The 27,109-nt window shown below is 46.4% G+C and overlaps 2 protein-coding genes across 19 annotated transcripts in view; both read right to left on the bottom strand.

The window, feature by feature from the left end:
- Positions 1 to 21,835, bottom strand: part of SCLY (selenocysteine lyase) — a 53,356-nt gene extending 31,521 nt beyond the window's left edge. Inside the window, exons 1-3 of one of the 11 annotated variants that reach the window (XM_054678820.2) lie at positions 21,733 to 21,835; positions 10,351 to 10,443; positions 3,111 to 3,223 (exon numbers count right to left, since the gene is read on the bottom strand). In XM_054678820.2, coding sequence (XP_054534795.1) covers positions 3,111 to 3,213 — 103 coding nt within the window. In that variant the 5' untranslated portion in view covers positions 3,214 to 3,223; positions 10,351 to 10,443; positions 21,733 to 21,835. 11 annotated transcript variants of the gene reach the window in all.
- Positions 21,836 to 24,917: 3,082 nt separating this feature from the next.
- The window catches only part of UBE2F (ubiquitin conjugating enzyme E2 F (putative)), a 75,643-nt gene continuing 73,451 nt past the window's right edge, over positions 24,918 to 27,109 (bottom strand). For all 8 annotated transcript variants that reach the window (XM_516184.6, XM_016950813.3, XM_016950812.4 and 5 more), the window contains one exon: positions 24,918 to 26,225. In XM_516184.6, coding sequence (XP_516184.1) covers positions 26,175 to 26,225 — 51 coding nt within the window. In that variant the 3' untranslated portion in view covers positions 24,918 to 26,174. The remainder of the gene's footprint in view (positions 26,226 to 27,109) is intronic.

Raw genomic sequence — 27,109 nt, 5'->3', positions numbered from 1 at the left:
ACTGTCTCAGGGACACACCTGCTTTCAAACAGGGCTATGCATCCGGCCATCACCCAGTTTCACTGGCTAGAAGGAAAACACAGCAACCATGCTTGATGGGGCAAAGAAGGAAAGGCTCTGGCATGGGAATGCCGAAAGTTTCAGTGACCATTCTTAGTGTACACACCGGGAGTCCCCAAACTTTTTTGACCATTCAGTCTTATTTAAAAATAAAAAAAAATTGAGCAGGCACCACTAAAACATATACTATTACAAAACATCATAAAAAAGAGAAATATAAAAAGCTGAGGTAAAATAAATATGCAAAGTAATTCTGCTGCTCCTTAACGCTACTGTATAGATGTCAGTTTTAGTAGTAGTTTCCTAAACACCTAAGTGGTGTTTAGGAAAACTCCATCATTTTTCTTGGTGACACTAAAAGTCACCGTAATAAACTGTCACCCTCACTCTCAGCCTTCCCTCTCTCAGTGATAATGGTTTGGCTGTGTCCCCACCCAAATCTCATCTTGAATTGTAGCTCCCATAATTCCCACGTCATCAGAGGGACCCGGTGGGAGGTAACTGAATCACGGCGGCAGGTCTTTCCCATGCTAGTCTCGTGATAGTGAATCAGTCTCATGAAATCTGATGGTTTTATAAAGGGGAGCTCCCCTGCACGCACACTCTTCTCTGCTGCCATGTAAGATGTGACTTTGCTCCTCTTTCGCCTTCCTCCGTGATTGTGGGGCCTCCCCAGCCATGGGAAACTGTGAGTCAATTAAACCTCTTTCCTTTATAAATTACCCAGTCTCAGGTACATCTTTATTAGCAGCATGAGAACAGACTAATACACTCAGGAAATGGCAACTCCATCCCTCAGCAGCCCAGGGCAAAAGCGTGGGCTCTTTCCCTTTTCATTCCCCGCCAATTAATCCACCAGCAAATGCTGTAGGCTCTGTGTTCAAACGATGTTCCAAACCTGACTCTGCCTCTCCACCGCCCAGCCACCAACCAAGCCAAGGCCACTGCTGTGATGTTCTCCTAGCAGGCCCCCACCAGGGTCCATTCTCCACATAGTGGACAAAGTAATGCCTCGAAAACCCAAATACATTTTGGGCACCGTGCTTCATCCCTCCCCCAACAGGGTGCTGAGTACACAGCTGGTGCTCAGTCAGTGCTGCTTACGTCAGCGGTTTCCAAAACCCCAAGGCCCTCTCAGGAGGTCCACAAAGTCAAAACTGTTTTCATGATGATACTAAGAGAAGAACTGCCTTTTTCACGCTCCTTTTCTCACAGGTATATGGTGAACCTTCCAGAGGCTTCCGTCACTATGATGTGACTGCAGTGGGCTGGACGGGGAGGTCTGAGCGCCAGCTATCTTCCAGCAACAGGCAGTAAAGAGACTTCCACATGCACAACAGTGCAACGCTCACTAGGTTTCTTGTTTTGCCGAAGATAGTTTATTTTTCATAAAAATTCATGAATGCTGAGCTTATTTTCAGGGTTTTTGTTTGTTTTGCTATTATAAGCAAGACTGTGATAAATATCTTAGGTATGTAAAATCCCCACATCCTCAACATATTCCTTGAAATAAATTTCCCTCAAAGGCTTTAGATAATATTTAGGCTGGGCATGGTGGCTCACACCTGTAATCCCAGCACTGTGGGAGGCCGAGGTGGGTGGATCACAAGGTCAGGAGTTCAAGACCAGCCTGGCCAAGATGGTGAAACATCGTCTCTACTAAAAATACAAAAATTAGCCAGGCATGGTGGCACGTGCCTCTAGTCCCAGCTACTTGGGAGGCTGAGGCAGAAGAATCGCTTGAATCCGGGAGGCGGAGGTTGCATTGACCCGAGATTGCACCACTGCACTCCAGCCTGGGCGAGAGCGAGACTCAATCTCAAAATAATAATAATAATAATAATAATAATAATAATAATAATATTTAAATATTATTAAATAATGTTTAACAATATTGTGAAAATAATTAAACCACTCTATAAATTGATTTTTTTTTTTGCATTTCTATCTGAGTAGCAACACAAAGTGAACTGCAACACTTTTGAGTTTATGGTTCTTAATTTGTGGAAACAAAGGCTATCAAGGAAACCTAAAAGCCACTGCCAGGCTTCATTCAGGTCCAGAACATGATTTCTCCCTGAGAGCGATTCCCAGACTTTTTCATGAGACAATGCCTGTCATCGGCATTTAATTATTCTCCATATTTTCAAGTCTAATACGTCAGAAATTTCAATTTTACTAGAGGAGAGACTGGATACGAGGCAATGTGCAGAAGATTAGCCAGAATAGACCAAGAAATAAGCCAACAAATAAGTTAATGAATGACTAGTATCTGAGCTGAAGGGCTTTGTTATTAAGTTGCCGTGAAACGTTTAATAAGCAAATGGATACGAGAACGTATTAAACCTGTAAATTGTACGCAAGTGTTACTAAATCGTATGGCCTGGCAATATTCTGTTTGAAGTTAATTTAGTTCATCATCATCCACAGTTAACACAGTTTATCTTAATTATCTCTCATAAACATGAAATAAGAAAGGTAAGACTTTAGCTTGCTCATCTGTCTGAAAAGCAGAATGTAACTCTGTCATATAACTGACTTGAAGCAAATTCTTCTCCAAAACCTCCAATTTAATGCTCTACATTACAATAAGAATAAATTGGAAACAAGAATATTCATAACTAAAGTAATTAATGAAAAAGTAATTTTCATCTTTAAAAAGGGCCAGGATTATATGTTATCCTGATGACCTAAAAGACCTATTTTGCAAATTCTGTAAGGATTGACTGAGCTAGATCTGTGAAGTGCTCCACAGGTACTGACTGCTACTTCAAGGAACTCTCAGTAGACACCTTTCTTATCTGGGAAAGGGTGACAGGACAGCATGTTAAAGATTAAACATTAAAGGTTAAAGATTACAGTATCGACAAGGCTCAGCTTACAAATGGGGACTTCCCAGAAAAGAAACTATCAAAAATTACAGCTAAAGAATTGCAGCTAACAGAAACCTATTCAAAACAAAGCCGTCAACGTGTGGGTGTGCAATTTCTCTAAGAGCGCCCCATCCCCATTATCTCCCATCAGTGAACACGTGCATCTTCTAGAATTACCTGCTGAATACGGGCTGCTGGGATTTCCCCAGGCTTCCCACATGGCCTCGGTCATGGCCTGGATAACTTCTGGCTCCAGGGGAGTCGTTGCATTATAGTCCATATAAACTTTCCTGAAGGAAAGAAAGCAAAGACACCCATTAAGGAAAAGGAGATGGCATATGGGAAATATGGCTGCTCTGTGTCTATCCCATCGGCAGGAGCAAATAATGTCAAGGGCATGGCGGTCCTCTGCATAAGCACTGCAGGCATCCACAAGCTGCACTTGGGAATCTACAGATCTGCACTACTTATGGAAAATGTATGCATAATTTCTAATACTCTAGTTTTTGTCAATTTCTTTTACAATTGATAGGACTTGGATTTTCATTTAGGTTTTCAAAATTTCTTTCTAGCAAGGCGCAGTGGATTGTGCCTGTAGTCCCAGCCACGGGGGAGGCTGAGGTGGAATGACCTCTTGAGGCCAGAAGTTTGAGGCTGCAGTGAGCTATGATGGTGCCTATGAACAGCCACTGCACTCCAGCCTGGGCAACACAGCCAGACCCAGTCTCTAATAACAAACACTCTTTCTACCCCTTGGTAGGATTAATGGTCTGTTGGGCCCAGATTACCCATCTGACTGCTGTAAAGGGCAGATCACTGGCCTCTTCCTTATGGAAGGAGGGGAACAGCTGCACATTCCCAAGGGAACTTTCCTGTCTGCTGTTTTAACTTCATCAGAGGTTCGCCTTATTTCCCCACACCCATTTTTGCGATGGCCTGTGGGGCTCCTGGTGACCTGGGCTTCTCCCTGGGGCAGGTGAACTTTGGCCCCAGACCTTGCACTTTCAGTTTCTTTGCCCAGAAAGACTGCATGCCCTGCCCCCACCTTACTTTTTTAGGTCTTTGTTCCAACTTAGTCCTCTTGTGAGACCCCCTGCCCCGCAGCTCTGCTTAAAACTACAGCTGGCTGGGCGCAGTGGCTCACGCCTATAATCCCAGCACTTTGGGAGGTCAAGGCAGGTGGATCACTTGAGGTTAGGAGTTTGAGACCAGCCTGGCCAACATGGTGAAACTCCATCTCTACTAAAAATGCAAACATTAGCCCTACTAGGGAGGCTGGGGCAGAAGAATTGCTTGAACCCAGGAGGCAGAGGTTGCTGTGAGCCGAGATCATATCACTGCACTCTAGCCTGGGCAACAGAGTGAGAGTCCGTCTCAAAAAAAAAAAACAAAAAAAACAAAAACAAAAACCAAACCCACAAAACTGCAGCCACCTATGTCCCTCCCTCCCCAGCCTCCAGGTCCCCTTCCCGCCTTCCTTTCTGGGCAGCATCATCATCTGACATACTAGACTTGTTCCCTTACTGTCTACCTTAATAGAGTAACAGAAGTATGGCTCCATGGGCATGGGGGCTCTGTTTTTCTCACTGCCCTGTCACCAATGTTGAAGCCCATGGTTGCCACACAACAGGGGCCTGATTTTTATAAGATGACAAAATAAATGCCACAGAAAGTACAAATTCCCTGAAAGATCCCTCACTAAGTAAAATTTATCTGTATATCTTTTTACTAATATCCAAAACCTTCAAAAGCCTTTAGAAAAATGTGTAGTAGTAGTCCTGCCTGATATTAATTTATCTAGTTTTTAAATAAACAGTGCTTACACCAATCCACATGAAAACCCAGATACAATGACTAACTGTGGCTGTTAAGCCACTGAGTGTGGACAGAATGTGCATTAGTTGTAATGAAGCATCTTTTCTGTTCAAAATCACTCAACAGGCTGTGCCCTGTGGCTCACGCCTGTAATCCCGGCACTTTGGGAGGCCAAGGCGGGCAGATCACCTGAGGTCAGGAGTTCAAGGTCAGCCTGGCCAACATGGCGAAACCCCATCTCTACTAAAAATACAATAAAATTAGCTGGACGTGGTGGCACGTGCCTGTAATCCCAGCTACTTGGGAGGCTGAGACAGGAGAATCGTTTGAACCCGGGCAGTGGATGTTGCAGTGAGCCAAGACTGCGCCACTGCACTCCAGGCTGGGTGACAGAGTGAGACTCCATCTCAATTAAAAAAAAAAAAAATCACTCAATAGGTACAAGGCTTTGACAAGTTTGACTCGCCATCCTTTACCACTCTGGTACTAGTATTAATAGTCCTAGGAATCCCCCAGCCCGGCTTGACTTTGCATGTGTCCTTAAATCTGTTTTTCTTTCCTATAAATAAGCATCCAAAGTACCTAAGGCTAGCTAGTGTTTGTTGAGCAACTATAGCTCTTCAATCTGCTGCTGGGCTGAACAAATCTATTTTGTTCAGATTAATACTTTACACATTCTTTTGCTTCATTATTTGCTGCTTCCTTAAAATGCTATCAGTATTGGATGAGCAGGCTCAACTTTGTTAGTTCATAACCAAAAAATAAAAAATCTTGGGAATCTCGCTCCACTGATTCCCTAGGGGATATTTTCCCAGATCCCTTCACTTTGTTCCAACCAAGGCAGAATGCCAAATGTGTGTGCTTTAGGCCTGGACCCCCTCATATTCTAAGCATGGGTAGCGAATGAGCTCACAAAAAGGAAAAAGAGGGGTCTGGAAAGAAGACACACAAACCAGAAAATGCATACCCCTGCCTCCTGCTCTTCTCGGACTTAACTAGTATGAACACCACGTGCTCCGGGTCTCCGCGCTTCTCAGCGGTGGCCATCCCGTTTCCTGCAGCTGGGCCAGCAGTCTGGGAGAACCCTTGATTCCCTTTCACCTGCCCCAGTGCACCAGCTTCCTACCAACGCATCCGTTTCTGGGCGCACACCACATCTCTCTCCTAGGTTGTTACAAGATCCCCAACTGGCTTCCCGGCTTCCTCTCGTCCCATGCCTACCCGCGCCCCTACTTTCTAGGAAGCAGCCAGAAGGACTCTTTCAAAACACTTAAATCGCATCGCCCCGTGATCAACTTCCGAGGCCCCAAAAGGCTCCGAATGAACCCCAAAGTTCTTCCCGGGCTCAGGGGCTCTGCCGGTTCACCTCCGGCAAGTCCCCTGCCCTTCGCATCTGGTGTGCCCTCTTCCTGGCAGGCTCTGTTTCCCCAGAACCTGCAAACCTCACCCCTGGAAGTCACTCGGGTTTCGGCCCCAAAGTCACCTCTCCGTGGGCCCTTGCGGGGCCACAGCTCGCACCCGTTCCTCCTCGAAGCTCGCATCCCTGACTTAGGCCGACCTCGCGGACACCCCCGCGCGGGACGCCCCACGCGAGAGCGGCCACAGGCCGGCAGCCCCCTTCGTCCTCCCGCGCGGGACAATCGGCGACAGGCGCCGGCCGCTCCCCGGCCCTGCCCTGAAGGCGCGCACCTCTCCGGCGAGTTGTGTTTCCCGCAGCCGCTGGGCTGACTCGCCGCGGGTGCCGGCGCATCCCTCCCCGGCGCCACGGCCGCCTCCATCCCCGCCCCACTGCTGCCGGGGTTCCAGCCTCCTTCCCGCGGAGCGCTAAGGGCCCAGAGCGCCGGGGAGGAGGCGGGGCCGCGACGCCTGGGCGCGTCCGGATTGGCTGAGCGAAGCACCCCCAGCCAATCCACCCGCTTCAGAGGGCCGCCGAGCCCCCAGCGGGGAGGCGGGGCTGCGCTGGGTCAGGTGACGGGTGGGGGCGGGGCCTAGCGCGTCACAGAGCTTCCCGGGAACTGGGCGAGAGGAGCCGCGTCTCCTGGGCCGGCGGATCCCCGCACTTTCACTTCCGGGGGAGCCCCGTGACCTTCGCTGTTTGGGGCAGGGCCGCCATCGGGCCGTGGCCGGTTAGTCGGCGTAAGAGCAGGCGGGGCCCGAGCTGGACCTGAGGAGCAGAGGCGGCTGGGCAGTCTTGCGGGTGCCTCCCTCTAGCCGCATGAGCGCGGGACCGTGCACTCCGGGAGAGCCGGGGCCGCGCCGCCTTGTTCGCCGCGAACCCTCGAGGGGAAGTGCCGGGACCGCGGCAGCAGGGCCAGGGCCCCGGGGGTCTCCCGCAGGCCACCCTGGACAGTGATGAGCAGGTCCGCTGGACCTGCGCGTCCGTTAGTGGGAGCGGCTCCATAGGGGACCTGGATGGCGTGAAGTTAAGAGTCACGCATCGAGGATGGACTTGAGGGGATCTGGAGTAGAGGATGGGAGGGCATTGAGAAAATAGGGCCAGAGATGAGGGACTCTAAGTGGGCGTGGAAACGCAGGAAAGATTAATTCAAGATCTGTTTAGGCCGTTAAATAGGAATTGGGGCATGAGGGACAGGAAGGAAGCAAGGATTAGACAAGTGACTGGGAAGATGTTAGTGCCTTTATCTGGGTAAGAGGGAACACGGGAGGGGGAAAGATGATGGGTTGAGCTTTGGACATGTTGAGTTGTCTGTGAGACAGTCACAAGTGTAAACATCCACCAATGGTTGGTGTCCCGCCAACCATTACGAAAAGTCAGTGTGAAAGTGGTAAAAATGAGCAAAAATCCCTGAACTCTCACGAAGCCATCCTACCGTCACTTTTTTTGTTTTTTGGGTTTTTTTTTTTTTTTTTGGCATAATAGTGTCTACCTTTAATTGAGCCTTGAACTATGCCAGGCAGTGTTCTAGGTATTTTTCGTGTGTTCACTAATTTAATCTTGATGATTAACCCAGTCTGGTAGGTATTTATGTATGAGGAATCCAAGATACAGAAAGGCATCTTGCCCAAGTTCACACGAGTAGTGGCTGGAGCCAAAATTCGGTTTCAAGCATGCTTTGCCAAGAGGTTGAATTTTAATTGGCTTTTCATGGGCTTTCTCTATTTTGTGTCCTGTTGGGGTCCAGAATAACTTGGCTTTTCCAGCACAGCAAATCTGCACATTTCTGGACTCATTCCCTCTCATTCTTCCCTATAAACGCAGCTCATTTCTTGCCAAATGCAGCCAGTAGCAAAGGGCCCACCAACATTTAAGAAGCAAATGGATGCACAGGAGCATGAGAACAGTCAAAAGAGGAGGAAAGGAAAGGGAATTGAGAAGGAATGTCAAAAAAGTCAAGAAGACAGATAATAGTGTAAAGTGTGGCTGAGAGGCAATCCGAAGTCTACTGTGCGTAACAATTAGGAGGCACTGATAAACTAGCGAGAGAAGTCTCAGTCATGGGAGAGGCATGGAAGTTAGAATGCAAAGATGGGATATGAAAAAATGAAGAATGCAGTCAACTCTTAAAACGGTTGAGAAAGGAGGAATTAAAAAGGCGTATAAGATTACAGGCAAGCTGGGCGCGGTGCTTCACCCCTGTAATCCTAGCACTTTGAAAGGCTGAGGTGGGCGGATCACCTAAGGTCAGGGGTTCGAGACCAGCCTGGCCAACATGGCAAAACTCCGTCTCTACTAAAAATACAAAAATTAGCCGACTATGGTGGTGCATGCTTGTAATCCCAGCTACTGGGGAGGCTGAGGCAAGATAATCACTTGAACCTGGGAGGTGGAGGTTACACAGTGAAGCTGAAACCATGCCACTGCACTCCAGCCTGGGTGACAGAGTGAGACTCCGTCTCAAAAAAAAAAAAAAAAAAAAAAAAGATTAAGAGCAAATAGAGACTGAACATGTTCATAGGCTAAAGGGAGGTAGCTAACAGGACATGCAAGAAAGAGGAGCCAAAGTCCTGGAGGAGACGATAGGGGATGAAGTTAAGAGTAAAGGTGGCTAGGGAAGTTGATAGGCATGGGGAGAATTCATTCTCTAAATCTGTTTGGAAGGCTGTAAGGATAGGAGCCCAAGGACAATGGACAAGGTGACGATTCATCCCAAGCACTCCTTGGGCCAGTTAGGCAGCAATAAGGTTTGTGTTTCCAGGTGAACATAGTGAGTGTAGTGGTGGAGTCAGACAAGATAGTGTCCAAGATGGCTGGTGATACCCCGAAAGAATTGAGTACAAACATACAGAAGCCCAGGTGCTGAGGTAGCCCAGCTGAAAACAATTTAGGGTACAACATGCAGCAGCAGCTACCACCATTCCAAGTATACTGGTCACACATGCAACAGATGACCTACCAAGATGTCTCTAATACAAACACAAGTGCCCCATAGTGGCCAGACATTTGAGGAATGGCATCTCCATGAAGATAGTGAGAGGTGACAGCGTGCTGGCAGCCCTGGCAGCCCTCGCTCGCTCTGGGCGCCTCCTCTGCCTGGGCTCCCACTTCGGTGGCACTTGAGGAGCCCTTCAGCCCACCACTGCACGGTGGGAGCCCCTTTCTGGGCTGGCCAAGGCCGGAGCCGGCTCCCTCAGCTTGCAGCGAGGTGTGGAGGGAGAGGCGCGAGCGGGAACCCGGGCTGCGCGGGGCGCTTCTGGGCCAGCTGGAGTTCCGGGTGGGCATGGGCTTGGCGGGCCCCGCACTCGGAGCAGCCGGCCGGCCGGCCCCGCCGGCCCCGGGCAATGAGGGGCTTAGAACCCGGGCCAGCGGCTGCAGAGGGTGTACTGGGTCCCCCAGCAGTGCCGGCCCACCTGTGCTGCGCTGGATTTCTCGCCGGGCCTTAGCTGCCTCCCCGTGGGGCAGGGCTCGGGACCTGCAGCCCGCCATGCCTGAACCTCCCCACTTCCATGGGCTCCTGCGCAGCCCGAGCCTCCCAGACGAGCGCTGCTCCCTACTCCAGGGCACCCAGTACCATCCACCGCCCAAGGGCTGCAGAGTGCAGGCGCAGGGCAAGCGGGACTGGCAGGCAGCTCCATCTGCGGCCGCAGTGGGGGATCCACTGGGTGAAGCCAGCTGGACTCCTCAGTCTGGTGGGGACTTGGAGAACCTTTGTGTCTAGCTCAGGGATTGTAAACGCACCAATCAGCGCCCTGTCAAAACAGACCACTCGGCTCTCTGTAAAATGGACCAATCAGCAGGATGTGGGTAGGGCCAGATAAGAGAATAAAAGCCCACTGCCGGAGCCCGCAGTGGCAACCCGCTCGGGTCCCTTCCACGCTGTGAAGCCTTTGTTCTTTCACTCTTTGCAATAAATCTTGCTGCTGCTCACTCTTTGGGTCCACACTGCCTTTATGAGCTGTAACGCTCACCGCGAAGGTCCGCAGCTTCACTCCTGAAGCCAGCGAGACCACGAACCCACCGGGAGGAACGAACAACTCCAGACGCACCGCCTTAAAAGCTGTAACACTCACCGCGAAGGTCCGCAGCTTCACTCCTGAGCCAGCCAGACCACAAACCCCACCAGAAGGAAGAAACTCCAAACACATCCAAACATCAGAAGGAACAAACTCTGGACACGCCGCCTTTAAGAACTGTAACACTCACCGCGATGGTCCGCGGCTTCATTCTTGAAGTCAGTGAGACCAAGAACCCACCAATTCCGGACACAATAGCACATGCACCAAATAGAATTCTCACCTAAGGGAAAAAGTTTATAGAGCTATCAGAGTAGGTCTCCAATAGAGCAAGGTCTTGAGACAAATGGGTATTTTATTTAAAAAAAAAAAAAAGGCTGTCATGAAACAAGAACAAACAGTGAAAAGAGATACTAGACATTAATAACTGAAGTTTAAAAACTCAATATGAGTTGTCAGGTGTTGGGGGAGGAAAAGATGCATAGGCAGAGAACAGAATTTTTAGGGCAATGAACTATTTTGTATACTATAATGGTGGATACATGTAATATATTTGTCAAAATTCACAGAAGATACACCACCAAGAATGAATCCTAATGTAAACTATGGACTATGGGTGATGATGTGTCAATGAAGTTTAATCAGTTGTTAACAAAAGTACCACAGTGGATGTCAATAGTGGAGGAGGTTGTGTACATGTGCACAGGCAGGGGATATATGGTAACTGCTCAATTTTCAAGTGAACCTAAAACTCCTCTAATAAATAAGGTTTATTGTTTTTTTAGAACCCCCCAATAGATGGGTTGAAGAGCAGAATAGGCATAGCTGAGGAGTGAATTCGTGAACTGGCCCTAGGAATTCTCTGATTATTGCTCAAAAGGATAGACATGGAAAATATGAAATAAAATTGTCCATTGAATATGGTGATTCTCAAGCAGGGGTGATTTTTCCTTCCAGGGGTCCTTTGGTCATATCTGGAGACAATTTTGGTTACCGTAACAGGAGCTGTGGTGCTTCTGGGCTGTAGTGAGTGAGGCTATTTATACTACTGAGCATCCCCCACAATAAATTATTAGCCCCCAGTGTCGCCAGTGCCAAAGGGGAGAAACCCTGATGTGGTTCCACGTTTCCATTTGGTATCATTTCTTCTGCCAGAGGACTTTGTAGTGCTAGACTGCTGGTATGCTTCCTTCAGCTTTTGTATACATGAAAACTCGTTATTTTGCCTTCGTATTTGATATGTTCCTTAGATCTAGAATTCTGGCTTGAGATTTTTTCTTTCAGCACTTTAGAGTTACTTCTCCAATATTTTCTTGCTTGTATTGTCTGCACGAGACATCTGTTGTCACTCTTATCTTTGTTCCTCTATATGTTGTCTCTTTATTTCCTTCCGGCTTGCTTTGAATATTTTGCTCTGGCCAGGCACAGTGGCTCATGCCTGTACTCCCAGCAGTTAGGGAGGCAGAGGTGGGAGGACAGATTAAGCCCATGAGTTCCAGACCTGCCTGGGCAATATAGCAAGATCCCATTCTTCACAAAAAATTTAAAAAACTATTTAAAATATTTTGCTCTGTCACTGATTCTGAGCAGTTTCATTATGAGACTTCATTATGGAGTAGCGTTCTTCATGCTCTTGTGCTTTGGGTTTGTTGACCTTTTCAGACCCACTGGATTAGAGTGTTTATCAATTTGGAAATTTTTTCTTTTCAAATATTTCTTTCTCCCCTGCTTCTTTGGGGATTCACAATTACGAGTTATCTCACAGCTCATGAAGTTCTCATGGGGGGAGAGGTTCCCAGTTTTTCCCTTTATTTTGGATTGTCTTTGTGGCTCTATCTTGAAGTCCATGTTTCTTTTGTAACATATAAGCTGCTGTTAAACCCATCCAGTGTCTTTCTCTATTTTTTTTTTTTTTTAGATGGAGTCTCTCTCTGTCGCTCAGGCTGGAGTGCAGTGGCGTGATGTTGGCTCACTGCAACCTCCGCCTCCCAGGTTCAAGTGATTCTCCTGCCTCAGCTTCCCAAGTAATTGAGATTACAGGCATGCGCCACCACGCCCGGCTAATTTTTGTATTTTTAGTAGAGACAGGGTTTCTCCATGTTGGCCAGGCTGGTCTCAAACTCCTGACCTCAGGTGATCCCCCTGCCTCGGCCTCCCAAAGTGCTGGGATTACAGGTGTGAGCCACCGAGCCCGGCCTGTGATTTTTAATTGAATGCTAGGCATATTATATTTTCTCTGGTGTGTGCTGGATTTATTTTATTTTATTTTATTTTATTTTTGTAGATAAGAGTCTTGCTCTGTCACCCAGGCTGGAGTGCAGTGGCGTGATCTCAGCTCACTGCAACCTCCTCCCAGGCTCAAGCAATCCTCCCACCTCAGCCTCCCAACTAGCTGGGACTACAGGTGCATGCCACCACACCTGGCTAACTTTTGTATTTTTTCTAGAGATGGGGTCTCACCATGTTGCCCAGGCTGGTCTCCTGTGCTCAAGCCATCCTGACCTCTGCCTTAGCCTCCCAAAGGGCTGGGATTACAGGCATGAGCCACCACTCCTGACCTGGATATATATTTTTAATTAAAAATTGTATTGAGATCATTGTAGATTTACATGCAGATGTAAATAAATGAAAGAGATCCTGGCTGGGTGTGGTGGCTGACGCCTGTAATTCCAGCACTTTGGGAGGCTGAGGCGGATGAATCACCTGAGGTCGGGAGTTTGAGACCAGCCTGACCAACAAAAATACAAAAATACTCTCTACTATACAAAAAACTATACAAAAATACTGTCTCTACTAAAAATACAAAAAATTAGCCAGGTATGGTGGCGCATGCCTGTAATCTCAGTTACTTGGGAGGCTGAGGCAGGAGAATCACTTGAACCCGGGAGGCGGAGGTTGCAGTGACCTGAGATCACACCATTGCACTCCAGCCTGGGCAACAAGAGTGAAACTCTGTCTCGAAAAAAAAAAAAAAAAAAAAAGAGAGATCCTTTACCCAGCTGTCCACAATGATTAACGTCTTGAAAACTATAGTATAACATTACAGCCAGGGCCAGGCGAGGTAGCTCACGCCTGTAATTCCAGCACTTTGGGAGGCCGAGGTGGGTAGGTCACGAGGTCTGGAGTTCGAGACCAGCCTGGCGAATATGGTGAAACCCCGTCTCTACTAAAAATACGAAAATTAGCCAGGTGTGGTGGCATGTGCCTGTACTCCCAGCTACTCGGGGGGCTGAGGCAGAAGAATCACTTGAACCCGGGAGGCAGAGGTTGCAGTGAGCCGAGATCACCACTGCACTCCAGCCTGGGCAACAGAGCAAGACTTCCTCTCCATCTCTCTCTCTCTCTCTCTCTCTCTCTCTATATATATATATCTCACAACCAGGATACTGACATTGATACAATTCATTGTTTTTCCCCAGCTTTACTCATTTGTGGGGTGTTTAGCCCTATGCAATTTTTTGATGTGTATATTTGTGTATCCACTACCACAATCAAGATACATTTCCGTCATTACAGGGATCCTTGTATTAGTCTTAAAAACAAATCCACCCCCTCCTCCTGCCCATTCCTGTCTCTAACTTCTGCCAGCCACTAAACTCTTGTGTTTCTAAAATTTTGTTTTTCCAAATGTGTTATATAAACAAAAACATACAGCATGTTACTTCTTGAGATTTTTTTTTTTTTTCCTCAGTGTAATTCCTGGAGACTGGTCCAAGTTGCTGTGAATAGCTTATTGCTGTTCACTGCCGAGTAGTATTCCAGGGTATGTGTGTACCACAGTTTGATTAACCATTCACAGGTTGAAGGACACCTGGGCTGATTCCAGATTACAGCTGTTATAAATAAGGCTACTATAAACATTGGTGTAAAGGTTTTTGTGTGAACGTAAGTTTTCATTTCTCTGGGATAAATGGTCAAGAATGTAGTAGCTGGGGCATACAGTAATTGCATGTTCACTGTAATGACTCAGCAACTGAAATTTCCAACTATGACTGCAGATTCGTCTGTCTCCTTTCAGCTCTATCAGTTTTTACTTCATGTGTTTTGAGAGTCTGATGTTGGTAAAGGCACATGTAGGACTGTCTGGTGGTGAATCTTCTGTTATGTAATATCCGTCTTTGTCTCTGCCAATTTTCTTTGCTCTGAAAGTCTAAGTGATCAGATATCAATATAGTCACTGCTGCTTTTTTTTTAAAATTAAATTCCGCATATCTGTTTTCATCCTTTCAATCTACAAATGTTTTTTAATTTGATGGGAGTTTCTACTAAACAATATAATTGAGTTGTGTCTTTTAATCCACTCTGCCAATCTTTGACTTAAGAGAATTACTGATATGTTAGCTCTTAAATCTACCGTTTTGTTTGTTTCATCTGGGTTTCAAGCTGTATCTCTTTACTTGCCTTCCTTTGGGTTACCTGAACAGTTTTCAGTATTCTGTCTTGATTTCTTTATACTGTTTTCAAAAACTGAGATATAATCCACATACCATAACCTTCACCCTTTTAGAGTACACAATTCAGTGGATTTTCATCTATTCCCAAGGTTGTGCAACCATCACCACTAATTCCAGAATATTTTCAACATCCCAAAAAGAAATAACTGTGCTCATTAGTATTCATTTCCCATACCCTAGCAACCAGTAAACTTTTTTTTTTTTCGTAAGATGGAGTCTTGCTCTGTTGCCCAGCCTGGAGTGCAGTGGCTCGATCTCGGCTCACTGCAACCTCTGTCTTCCAGGTTCAAGCAATTCTTGTGCCTCAGCCTCCCAAGTAGCTGGGATTACAGGCGTGCGCCACCATGCCCAGCTAATTTTTGTATTTCTAGTAGAGACAGGGATTCACCATTAGCCAGGCTCTTGTATTTAGGTCTTTAATTCATTTGACTTAATCTTTGTATTATAATATATGACATGAGGTAAGAAAAGACAATTCTTTCTACCATTTAATTGTCTTGATACTCATCAAATATCTATTGACTGTAGGCCAGGTGCAGTGGCTCATGCCTGTAATCCCAGCACTTTGGGAGGCCAAGGTGGGTGGACTGCTTTGAGCTCACGAGTTCGAGACCAGCCTAGACAACATGGGGAAACCCTGTCTTTACAAAAAATACAAAAATATTAGCTAGGCGTGGTGGCGCATGCCTGTAGTCCCAGCTATTCGGGAAGCTGAGGTGGGAGGATGGCTTGAACCTGGGAGGCCAGAGGTTGCAGTGAACTGAGATCGCACCACTGCACTGCATCCTGGGCAACAGAGCCAGACCTTGCCTCAAAGGAAAAAAAAAATCAATTGATCAAGTCAGGCATAGTCCCACATACTCAGGAGGCTGAGGTGGGAAAATCCTTTGAGCCCAAGAGTGCAAGTCTAGCCTGGACAACATAGTGAGACCCCTATCACTTGAAAAAAAAACTCAATTGACCATAGATGTATAGGTTTTTCTGGACTCTGTTATCTATTAATCTATACATCTCTCCTTATAACACTGTCTTGATTACTATGACTTTATAGTTAAGTTTTGAAATCACAAAGTGGGAGTCCTCTAGATTTGTCCCTTTTCAAGACTGTGTTGGCTATTCGGGGCCCCTTAAATTTTCTCAAGACTGTTAGGATTAGCTTGAGAGGGTTTGCACTAAATCTGTACGTTTATTTAGTGTATTAGTCCTTTTTCACGCTGCTGATAGACATACCGGAGACTGGGCAATATACAAAAGGAAGAGGTTTAATGTACTTACAGTTCCACATGGCTGGGGAGGCTTCACAATCATGGTGGAAGGCAAGAGGGAGCAAGTCACATCTTATGTGGATGGCAGCGGGCAAAGAGAGAGCTTGAGCAGGGAAACTCCCCCTTATAAAACCATCAGATCTCGTGAGACTCACCCATCACCACGAGGACAGCATGGAAAAGACCTGCCGCCATGATTCAATTACCTCCCACCGGGTCCCTCCCATAACACGTGGGAATTTAAGATGAGATTTGGGTGGGGACACAGCCAAACCATATCATTTAGGGAGTATTGTCATCTTAACAATATTAAGTCTTGCAAAACATAAACACAGAATGGCTTTCCATTTATTTGTCTTCAATTTCTTCCAGTGGTATTTTGTAGTTTTTGTCTCTAAGTCTTGTTTCTTTTATTAAATGTATCACTAAGTATTTTTTATGCCATCACAAATGGAATTGCTTTTCTTATTTTCATTTTTAGATTGTTCATTGCTAGTGATTACAGTATACTGAACTTATATATTGCAACCTGGGAAAAGCAGTTTTGTCCTCAGTGAGCTCTAACTCAAGTCAAATACAGCCTTGCAAGTGGGGTTTTTCATGGAACTACAAGATTTGTTAAATGACACATTTCTCAGCTGGGCGACATGGCTCATGCCTGTAATCCCAGCCCTTTGGGAGGCTGAGGCGGGCGGATCACCTGAGGTCAGGAGTTTGAGGCCAACCTGGCCAACATGGTCAAACCCCGTCTCTACCAAAACTACAAAAATTAGCAGAGTGTGGTGGCATGAACCTGTAGTCCAGCTACTCGGGAGGCTGAGGCAGGAGAATCACTTGAACCTGGGAGGTGGAGGTTGCAGTGAGCTGAGATCATACCACTGCACTCCAGCCTGGGCAACATAGCAAGAAAAGGACACATTTCTCCAGGAATGAGGCTTTGAAGGATCTCCAGCCATGTTCTGCTCCCTCCAGTGGTGTCCAGGCTGTGCATTTGCACTGTGAATGTGTTTAAGGCTACTGTGGAGTTTGAGGGTGTGAAAAAGGGATAGTGTGCCAGGCATGGTGGCTCACAGCTGTAATTCCAACACTTTGGGAGGCCGAGATGGGTGGATCACCTGAGGTCAGGAGTTCAAGACCAGCCTGACCAACATGGAGAAACCCCATCTCTACTAAAAATACAAAATTAGCCAGGCATGGTGGCACATGCCTGTAATCCCAGCTACTCAAGAGGCTGAGGCAGGACAATCGCTTGAACCCGGGAGGCAGGAGGTCGAGGTGAGCCGAGATCATGCCATTGTTCTCCAGTCTGGGCAACAAGAGCAAAACTCTGTCCAAAAAAAAAAAAAAAAAAAAAAAGAAAAGAAAGAGGAATAGTGTAAGTTAAAAATGCCATAAACCTCTGTTGTTAATGAGATTTACACATTTTTCTTGAGTAAATGCTCTGGATTGCTTCAAGCCTATGGTTAATTTCCAGAGCTATAAAAAGGTGACTGATAATTTTTTGCCAGTTTTGTTACTTTTATGGAAGAGAACATTTTAAGAAGTTCTTGGCTGGACGTGGTGGCTCATGCCTGTAATCCAAGCACTTTGGGAGGCTGAGGCAGGTGGATCACTTTAGGTTAGGAGTTCGAAACCAGCCTGGCCAACACGGTGAGACCCTGTCCCTACTAAAAATAGAAAAATTAGCCAGGCGTGGTGGCGCATGCCTGTAATGCCAGTTACTCGGGAGGCCAAGGCAAGAGAATCGCTTGAACCCGGAAAGCAGAGGTTGCAGTGAGCTGAGACTGCGCCACTGCACTCCAGCCTGGGTGACAGAGCGAGACCCTGTCTTAAAAAAACAAAATAAGTTCTTTGCCAATTTCACTGATATCATTTCTATTCATACTGTCTCTTAGTGTGTCTCTGTAGTTTCCTTAGTGGCTCTGGTATTACAATATACATATATGACTTATTAAGTCTACTAGTGTCAACATTTTACCACCTCTAATGAAATAAGGAAATCTTACTTGCATTTAATTTTATTCTTTTTTTTTTTTTTTTCCCCGAGAGAGGGTCTTGCTGTTGGCCAGGCTGGAATGCAGTGGCGCAGTCATAGCTCACTGTAACATCTAACTCCTGAGTTCAAGTCATCTTCCTGCCTCACCCTCCTCAGTAGGTATGACTACATGCATACACCACCATGACGGGCTAATTTTTTTTTTTTTTTGAGATGGAGTCTTGCTCTGTCACCCAGGCTGGAGTGCAGTGGCGCAATCTCGGCTCACTGCAAGCTCCGCCTCCCGGGTTCACGCCATTCTCCTGCCTCAGTCTCCCAAGTAGCTGGGACTACAGACGCCTGCCACCACACCCGGTTAATTTTTTTGTATTTTTAGTAGAGACGGGGTTTCACCGTGTTGGCCAGGGTGGTCTCAATCTCCTGACCTCGTGATCCACCTGCCTTGGCCTCCCAAAATGCTGGCATTACAGGAGTGAGCCACCGCACCTGGCCCCATGACGGGCTAATTTTTTAGAGATGGGGTCTTGCTATGTTGCCCACGCTGGTCTCAAACTCCTGGCCTCAAGCAATCCTCTTGCCTCGGCCTCCCAAAGTGTTGGGATTACACCATGAGCCACTGCACCCTGCCCTATTTCCTCTACTTTTAAATATCATTGTATTGAGCATCAGACAGCATGATTTTTAATTTAATCAACACATATGATTTATGAAGATTATTTTATCACTTCTTTTGTTTGAAGAACTTCCTTTAGCTAAACTTTATGGGTAGATCTGCTATTAACTAATTCTTGTTTTATTTCATCCAAGAATGTTTTGATTTCACTCATTCCTGAAAGTAAGTTTTGCTGTATATAGAATTCATGGTAGACAGTTATTTTCCTTTCAACACTTATAATACCATGCCACTTCCTTCTGGCCTCCATGATTTCTGAGGAGAAATTCACTGCTTTCAAACTGGTGTCCCCCTATAGGTAATGCACTATTTTCCTCTGGCTGCTTTCAGGACTTTTTGTTTTCAGTTTTTAGACGGTTAACTTATTATTTGCCTTGGCATGGATTTTTTTTTTTTTTTTGAGACGGACTTTCACTCTTGTTGCCCAGTCTGGAGTGCGATGGCGCGATCTCGGCTCACCACAACCTCTGCCTCCCGAGAAGCTGGGATTACAGGCATGCAGCACCACACCCAGCTAATTTTTATTTTTAGTAGAGATGGGGTTTCTCTATGTTGGTCAGGCTGGTCTCAAACTCTTGACCTCAGGTGATCCGCCCGCCTCGGCCTCCCAAAGTGTTGGGATTACGGGCGTGAGCCACCACGCCCGGCCTCTTGGCATGAATTTCTTTGAGTTTATCCTGTGTGGGGGTCACTTAGCTTCATCAATCTCTGAGTCTTTCCATAACATTTGCAAAGTTTTCACATTTATTGTTTCAAATACTCTTTTAGTCTTACTCCCTTTCTCCTTTCCTTTTGGAACTCAATAGGAAATGGAATCTTTTGTCACTGTTCCATTGAGGCTTTGTCCTCCTGCACTCCCCCTTTTTGATTTCTCTCTCTTCGAATTTAGTAAATTCTATTGATCTGTCCTCAGATTTGCTGATTGTATCTTCTGTTATTTCTACTCTACTATTGAGCTCATCCAGTAAATTTTTAAAGTTTCTGTCACTGCACAGTTTAGTTCAATAAGTTCCACTTGGTTTTCTATAAGTTCTATATCCTTGTAGAGATATTCTATTTTTTTATTTGTCTCAGAACAATTCATTAACAGCTTTTGAAACATTTTTATGATGGGTACTTTAAAAATACTTATAAGAAAATTCCATCTGATTCAGCTCATGATTAGTGTCAGTTTATTGTATTTTCTCATTTAAGTTGCAATTTTCCTGGCTCTTGGTATGACGAGTGATTTTCATTTGTATCTTGGACATTTCTATTATGTTAGGAGATTGTTAATTTAAATCGCTGTCATGAACTGCCTGACGTCATGTCTGAAAGCCTGAAAAGCCATAGATATTGTTGGGTTTTTGCTTATTTCATATAGGAGGGTAGATCCAATCCTTGTTACTCAAGCTGCAAGCACAAGTCCCCTCTGTCCTTTCTGTTATCTTCCTTCCGATGGCTTTTGTCTGTTTTCTTCTGCATTCTGGGAGAATTCCTCAAATTTGTCTCCACATCATTGATCTACTTTCTCAGCATCAATTCTGCCCTTTGCTGTGCACTTTATTATGATGATTTTAGTTTCTTCATCTAGTTCTTTTATAGTTTCCTTCTGTTTCCTTTTCACTTTGGCCTATTGCCTACTTAGGGCTTTTTTAGTCAAAGGTGCAATTTACTGCATTTTCCTAAACATGTGGATTTTTCTTCCCTAAAAGATTTTTTTTCATTCTACACTTCATTTCCAAAATCATGTTTACCCTTAGAATCTCCAGGATATTACTTCTTTTCTGCAGCATTTTCCCACAGGCTTTACTCAAGCAAAGTAAATTCTGCTCAGCCTTGACATCTGTCAGCTGATGGAAAGGCAGTTACCTTGCCTGGGTGGTGCCAGACGCCATCCTCAGCTATTGCCTGGGCTAGTAAGTGCACCCAGCTCCTGGTTGACTGCCACAAGCAGGCTTGCAGCTGGTGTACTGTGCTCTTAAGCTACTACATATTTACTCAACAGCCAAAAATCACATTGTAGTAACCTACTCAGTTACTGCAGCTGGCTAAGGCCCGTACTCCAGATGCTGACTCCTGGGAGAGGCAGGAATACATATGTGAGTAAGTGCAGTCCACACCCTTGGTGCTTCTGGAAGCTTGGGAAAGACGAGGATACTCAGAAAGTGTTCGTCTACCTGTAAGAGCAGGAACAGCTTCATAGCAGTGGCACTATATGAACTAACTCTTGAAGGAGTCCCAAGAGGGAGGCTGAGTGTCTTGGAAGAGTGGACCTCATCTCAGAGCATGTTAAGCACTACTTTGAGGCCAGGGTCTTCAGGGCAGTGGCTGGCAGGGTGGACAGGGGCCCAGTGACAATGGGCTCTGTATGCCAGGCACAGGAATGCTTATTCTGAAGGCAAGAGGAAGAGGTGAATGGTCAGAGGTGTTTCAGAAACCTCTGCGGCAGTAAAGTGGAGAGGATGTGGGTGAGGAGGCCATCCCCACGGGTTTTATTCTCATCTGCATGTCTGGCCAGCTCTTCCACATCCCACTGCCCTTCCTACAATGACCATGGTTTCTGTCACATGCCACTGTGATGGGTATGGCAGAGTGCACAGCCATGTGAGTGGGCTCCACAGAGTCACTGGGCTCCACCTGTGTCTCCTGCTCTATCTGGAGCTCCTTGCCACAGCATTCCCTAGGGAGACAGGTTTTCTCTTTCCAGACTAACTTGAGGCAGAAACCTCTTAGGAATAGGAAACAAGGCTACTGACCCACAGGGCTGCTCCCAGCTACAGCTCCTCCACCTCACCATGGGTAGGAGAGGAAAGGACACAGGTGAACAGGGTCACTGAGGCTGGAATACATATTTTTAGAAAGGGATATCTGGTAATATCAATGACTGGTTTGAGACAAAGTAATCTTCCAACATTAGGCATCAGGAATGACATACGAGTGATGAGCTGCTAGGAACGTCATGAGGCTGGACACTGAGGTGATGAAAACCCAACACTGAAAAATACAACAAATACAGACAGAGGAGGCCTTATAGGCCACAAGAGCATCACCTGGGTACCACCTAGATTATCACTGAAGGGGAAACACCCACACATGAACTGTGGACCAGAGGCCCAAGGAAGAGACAAAATGGAAGTTCTAAGCCACTATGGCTACTATGTAAGTCTCTCCTGGTTACTGTGCCTCCCTGACAAGTATTTACCCCAGTCGGCCGTGCATGGAGGCCCTGTTCACAGGTGTTCTCTTTCCCAGCATGGGGAACTCTTGGAGTAGGCACTGTCATTTCCATCTGGCCCTGACATAAGCTAAAAAAAGAAAAAGAAAAAGAAAAAAAGCAGTGAATATACTGGAAGAACTCTGGCTCAGTGAATTTGCCAGTGAGAATCAGCAAGGCCTAAGATGAATTTTTTGAAGTGATCATTCGGTTCTTTATATAACTGTGAACAAACAGATATTCTTAACAATGCAGGGTCCCCAAATGCTCCCATCAGTGGGTTTCTTGAAGAACTTTATTTTTCAAACCACAATTCTTTCAATAAATAAATTTCTGTAACCTATGGAAACCTGGGGTAAGAGAGGTGGCGTAGATAGGTGATACAGACGCCTCTGAACCAGCCCCTCTCAGCTGTTCAATATGTTTAATTTTAGGCAGGGCTATAGGAGGGAGGAAAGAGGGGAGTGACAGGTTTTCTCATTTTTCAGATTATTCTTTGGCAAAGAACAAGTTAAACATTTTACTAAGACTATATATCAACATTTTACTAGACTTATTTTATGAAGAATAGTGAACGTGTAGCAAACTTGAATTTCCAAAGCGAAACATATTGATAAAAGTGAAGGCCGGGTGCGGTGGCTCACACCTGTAATCCCAGCACTTTGGGAGGCCAAGGCGGGCAGACTGTTTGAGCTCTGGAGTTTGGGACCAGCCTGGCTAACATGGTAAAACCCCATCTCTACCAAAAATACAAAAAATTAGCTGGGAATGGTGAGGCATGCCTGTGATCCCAGCTACTGGGGAGGCTGAGGTGGGAGGATTGCTTGAGCCCAGGAGGTGGAGGTTGCAGTAAGCTGAGATCACACCACTGTACTCTAGCTCCAGCCTGGGTGACAGAGTGAGGCCCCATCTCAAAAAAAGAAAGTGAAAACAATCCTGAATTGGTGGTTTACATCTTCTTGTTGGAATTCTTACATAAAAAAACACAATCTGCTTGATTTGATTATTGACAAAAAGGGCGATGTTAACGGAATAAGTGACTTATTTTGAAAATCTCTTAGGGAATAAGAAGGTTCTACTTAACAAGTGTAAATCAGAATGCACCAGTAGTGCCGTGGGTTTTACAGAAGAAACTGGAACTGATTTTTCACAGCAGTTCTTTAAATAAGTGGGGATGGGGAGTGGCAGCAGAGCAACCCCAGGAACAGCAAGTGGGGTTTGTTCACTGAAGACTGTGACAGATTTTAGTGATCACCACCGCCTGGGAGTTTGCCCTCTGGGATTTTATTTTTCTTTTTGGGGGGTCTAGAATCCAGCAGAAGGGCTACTCAATCTTTCTGCTGCCATAAGAAAAAAACATGCTGGGTCTATCACCAGATGGCCTCTGAATAGGCTAGGACACTGCTGAGACTGGCCTAGCTATGAACACTGTTGTGTTCTACGACCCACAAGGTCTTTCCAGACAAGTGTGCAAGTAACTAGACACAGAGGAAAATATGCACAGGTGCTCTGAATCATGTAAATTGCCGACTACTAAGGTACATGATCCTTTACAAGAATGGACATTCACAATGTTTTAGCTCCTGAGCAGCCTCTCAGGCCTCTCGTGCTTGGAGACGAGGGCAGGTGAAGACAACCCTCACCCAAGACACTGGCTCCCTGTGGTCTGTGCTCTGCAAATAAAGCTGGTGGAAACACCACAGATGACCAGTCGTGGGAGAAAAGGCTAGGGGCACAGCTGAGATCCATTTTCAATATCTGAGTAATACTCTTGCCTTGGCTCCTTAGTAGAAAGGCTGCAAAGAGATGGTCACCTGCTCGTGATTATTTAAGGGAAGATCAGAGGTAAGATTTGAGCCTTCTTCTGAGAGGCTTACCCTGGAAGTGTTTCCTTCTAGGAGTGCTTGAAAAACATACAGCTTATGCATCAAATTCTAAGCAATAGTCATAAGGACCCTCTGGAGTCCAGCCAAGAACCAGGATTCAGGAAGCAAAGGTTCTGGATATCCAACTGGATGTCAGAGCTTCCCAAGAGCTTCACTTCCCCAAGGGCCTGCCCACTCTCACCTATTTCCAGGACTGGCCTTTTGGCCGAGTCTAGGGATTCCCATTCCCTGACAGATCAGAAACCACCAACTAGTACCCGGTTGGTTGGGGGCACATGCGCTGCAGCCAGAAATGTGACTTTGGCCTGTGAAAGAGGGAGGGGAATGCTAAGAAGTCAAAAAGTCTGGAAGGAAACTGGGTCCCACAGTCACCCAACAGATCCCAAGGGCCCCAGTGGCCAAGCACCCAGGACAACAGCTGCTGCTTACTGCGATGGGCTGCATCTGAGTGTGCTCCTAAGATGGGGTGTGTGTGCGCAACATATCTCTGGGGGATTTCCACTAGACAGAATGGGATGATTCAGTTATCTGGACATTTTGAAAGAATTGCTTAATCCCTGATAATGAGCAAAGTGTTTTTCTACTGTGCAGATACTTTGATGTCAGAATAACTGATATTACCACTTTCAGTGTGGTCCAGAGGGCACACTGTCTTTCATGTACACTGCATAAACGTTTCCACTGGACAGCAGGCGTTTCTCCCACAGAAGCGCTCTTCTGAAAAGTCCTGCATCAACACCTGCACCACCAGCTGGGGAACTCCAGGGAGCCCGAACAACTACTATGGGACGTGCCCTGACTTGGGCCTGGGACTGGCACCAAGCAGAGAACCTCATTTCCTGGGTCACAGGGGGCAGGAATTAGCTGCTGGCCTCCTGCCCTGCCTAGAGAGGAAGCCTAGTGCTCAGCTGGCAAGTTCCTCTGACACTAGGCAGAGGAAAAGTGTGAAGCTGCAGTACCTCCCTCTCCTAGGCCCTGAGAGGTGGGGATTAATGTGTCTCCTGGACAAGCCCTGAGCTCCTGAGATGCCATCATTCTCTTTATCCAATCTCACCCTTCCTGCTCTGTGTGGCCCGTTAGCCAGGGGCCACCCTCAAGTCTAATGGGTGCAAAGAGGAAGCAAGGCCTACATTCCTCACCTGCTGGGTCTCCGTGACAGACTGATCTCACAATCAGAGATTCTATAAATTAAGAAAAACAAACTAAACCCAGTAGATGGCAGATGGGGGAATCCAGAGGTCTAAGGAAGCTGGCAGTTAAATTTGAGAGTGTTAGGCAGGCAGCAAATGAAACTAGACAGACATTTATTTTGTGTTTGATTTCACTGGTTCAAATGTCTACATGCTGGAGTAAATCCACTTGCCTCTCTTCAGGGCTTTTCCTCTGCAGTACATTAACCTGGCCGAGGATGGCGTATGCCACTGTTGACTCCTGGTCCTCCAAGGCCTAGGAGGCTAACCCCACCGGCAGGGCCTGGAGCCATAGCAAACTCAGAAGAAGGCCACAGGTACAGTCTCAGTGACATCAGACATTGGGCTGACTCCTGAGGCATCGCTCCTGTCTCCCAGGACAGCAGGGTCTGGCTCTCTGATAAGTAGCTACCAGGTCACAATCACATGACCACTGCAAAAGCATCAACCCCAGCTGGTCCAGGCTCCAGCCAGTCTCCTCTGGGCAGCATGTTAGAATGGGCTCCCTGCCTTTTGGTTTTGATCATCCAAATCTAGCTTCAAAGGGCTCCAAAATGTCCTCACCACATCTGGACCTGAAAGCAAGAGCTGATTTTTAAGAGTGAGATTCTCATTGCATTTGGACAAAATGAATAATGTGCCTTTCATATTTTCTTTGTATTTCTCTTCAATAGTTGCTTGACCCAACATCTTTCTGTCTGCTCTATACAATGAAAATACAAACTAAATGAGAATAGAAAAAATAATTAAAGCATTGAATTGTACAAATTACAAATCTGTTCCAAAATATACTTACATTAAATAAAATACGCATTTCAATAAGAGATCTACAGTGAATGACTCTATGCATTCTGGGAGGCTTCACAACATCTAGGCAGGGCCAACATTCGTGAAAGAAGCTAAGAGATTTTGCATCCAATCACAGTTTGTAGCGGGTATCTTATTGCCAATCTGCGAGTTACACTGAACACATCATTAGCATTGCTTGTGCAGAAAATCAATTTTGTTTGGGAAAAGGGAAAGCAAGCTCTGGCCTCAATTTTGAGTTCATTACAACTTCTTAAGAATTTCATCAACAGCCTATACAGTACAAGTTCAAAAAAGTAAACATGTTAAGGTAAGCAGACAACTCTTCAGAAGCCCAAACACATTTTCTTGCTGTATTTATGTTGAATTCTCCATCTACAATGAGCAGTCATGAAGATGGTCTTCTTCAGGGCAACATGGTCACAGGACTGGGGCAATCCAGGGGACTGAGAGGGAGCATGAGGACGGGAGAGGGGGCTACCTCTTGCTGTTTCATGTTAGAGACAAACTGTAACACAGTCCATGGGCCTGCAATCGTCCCCTTTTATCATCTGGCATAACGTTTGATGTAGTCATCCACTTTATTCCGGAAGTCCTCCTGTGGAGTAACAGCATTGGGGACAGAAAGAAGAACAGGAGGAGTGAGTGAGTGAGTGAAGCAGCGCTTCAGGGACAAGTCAGATCCACCAGCACCAAGGTCCCCTGTGGTCGCCAAGGTGGTAGAAGGACTGGGACCTTGCGGAGTCTGAGTGCCATTTCGCCACGACCTGGGTGCCTACTGCACGCAAGACACAGTGCTGGGTATGTTGAGGGGGGAGCACGTGGAAGGCCTGAGTGGGAGGGACCCTAAGGGGGTACCTATCCCTTCTCATTTTCCAGATGGGGAAAGTGGAGCCCAGAAAAGTGTGGTCGAGGTCACAAAGCCAAGACTCCTTTGGCCACAGTGGATGTGAGCCACAGCTGCTGCTCTCAGGAAGACCCTTGTTTCTGGATTTGTCTTCCTAGAATGATTTCCCTGGATGCTGCTACCTACTTAAAATGTGCCTGCTCTTCACAGCCCATGTACAGGCCCCCATCTCTTCTGGGCAGGATTACCACCCTGCCCAGAAGAGAGCTGGGTGTGCCACAGAGCTCCATCCTCATGCATTGAAATGAAGGTGGACAGTGACCAAAGGCGGTGTGGACCTAGGAATCACCCCAGGCCAGTATGGGTGGAACAATCTTCTCGGATCTGGGCCACTGTCAGGTTTGTCCCTGGATCTGGTCTCCCCAAGGTTAGGAGTAAAATCCCATGGGACTGTATGAGCCGTAAGAGTGACTTGGAGCTCTTAACCCTCTCACTCCTACAACACAGCTGCTGGGTCTCAAATGTCCCTGCAGGATCACACTGCTTTGGTCCCATCAATGCCATGCAGCCCCCACTGCACAGGGAACACAGCACAGTTACCACAGTTCTTAGTGGGCATGAGCTCCATTTCCTTA

Source organism: Pan troglodytes, chromosome 13, assembly GCF_028858775.2.
Source record: "Pan troglodytes isolate AG18354 chromosome 13, NHGRI_mPanTro3-v2.0_pri, whole genome shotgun sequence".
NCBI classification, from domain to species: domain Eukaryota; kingdom Metazoa; phylum Chordata; class Mammalia; order Primates; family Hominidae; genus Pan; species Pan troglodytes.
Note: the sequence above shows the minus strand (reverse complement) of the source record. Positions and strands in the feature narration are given on the sequence as shown.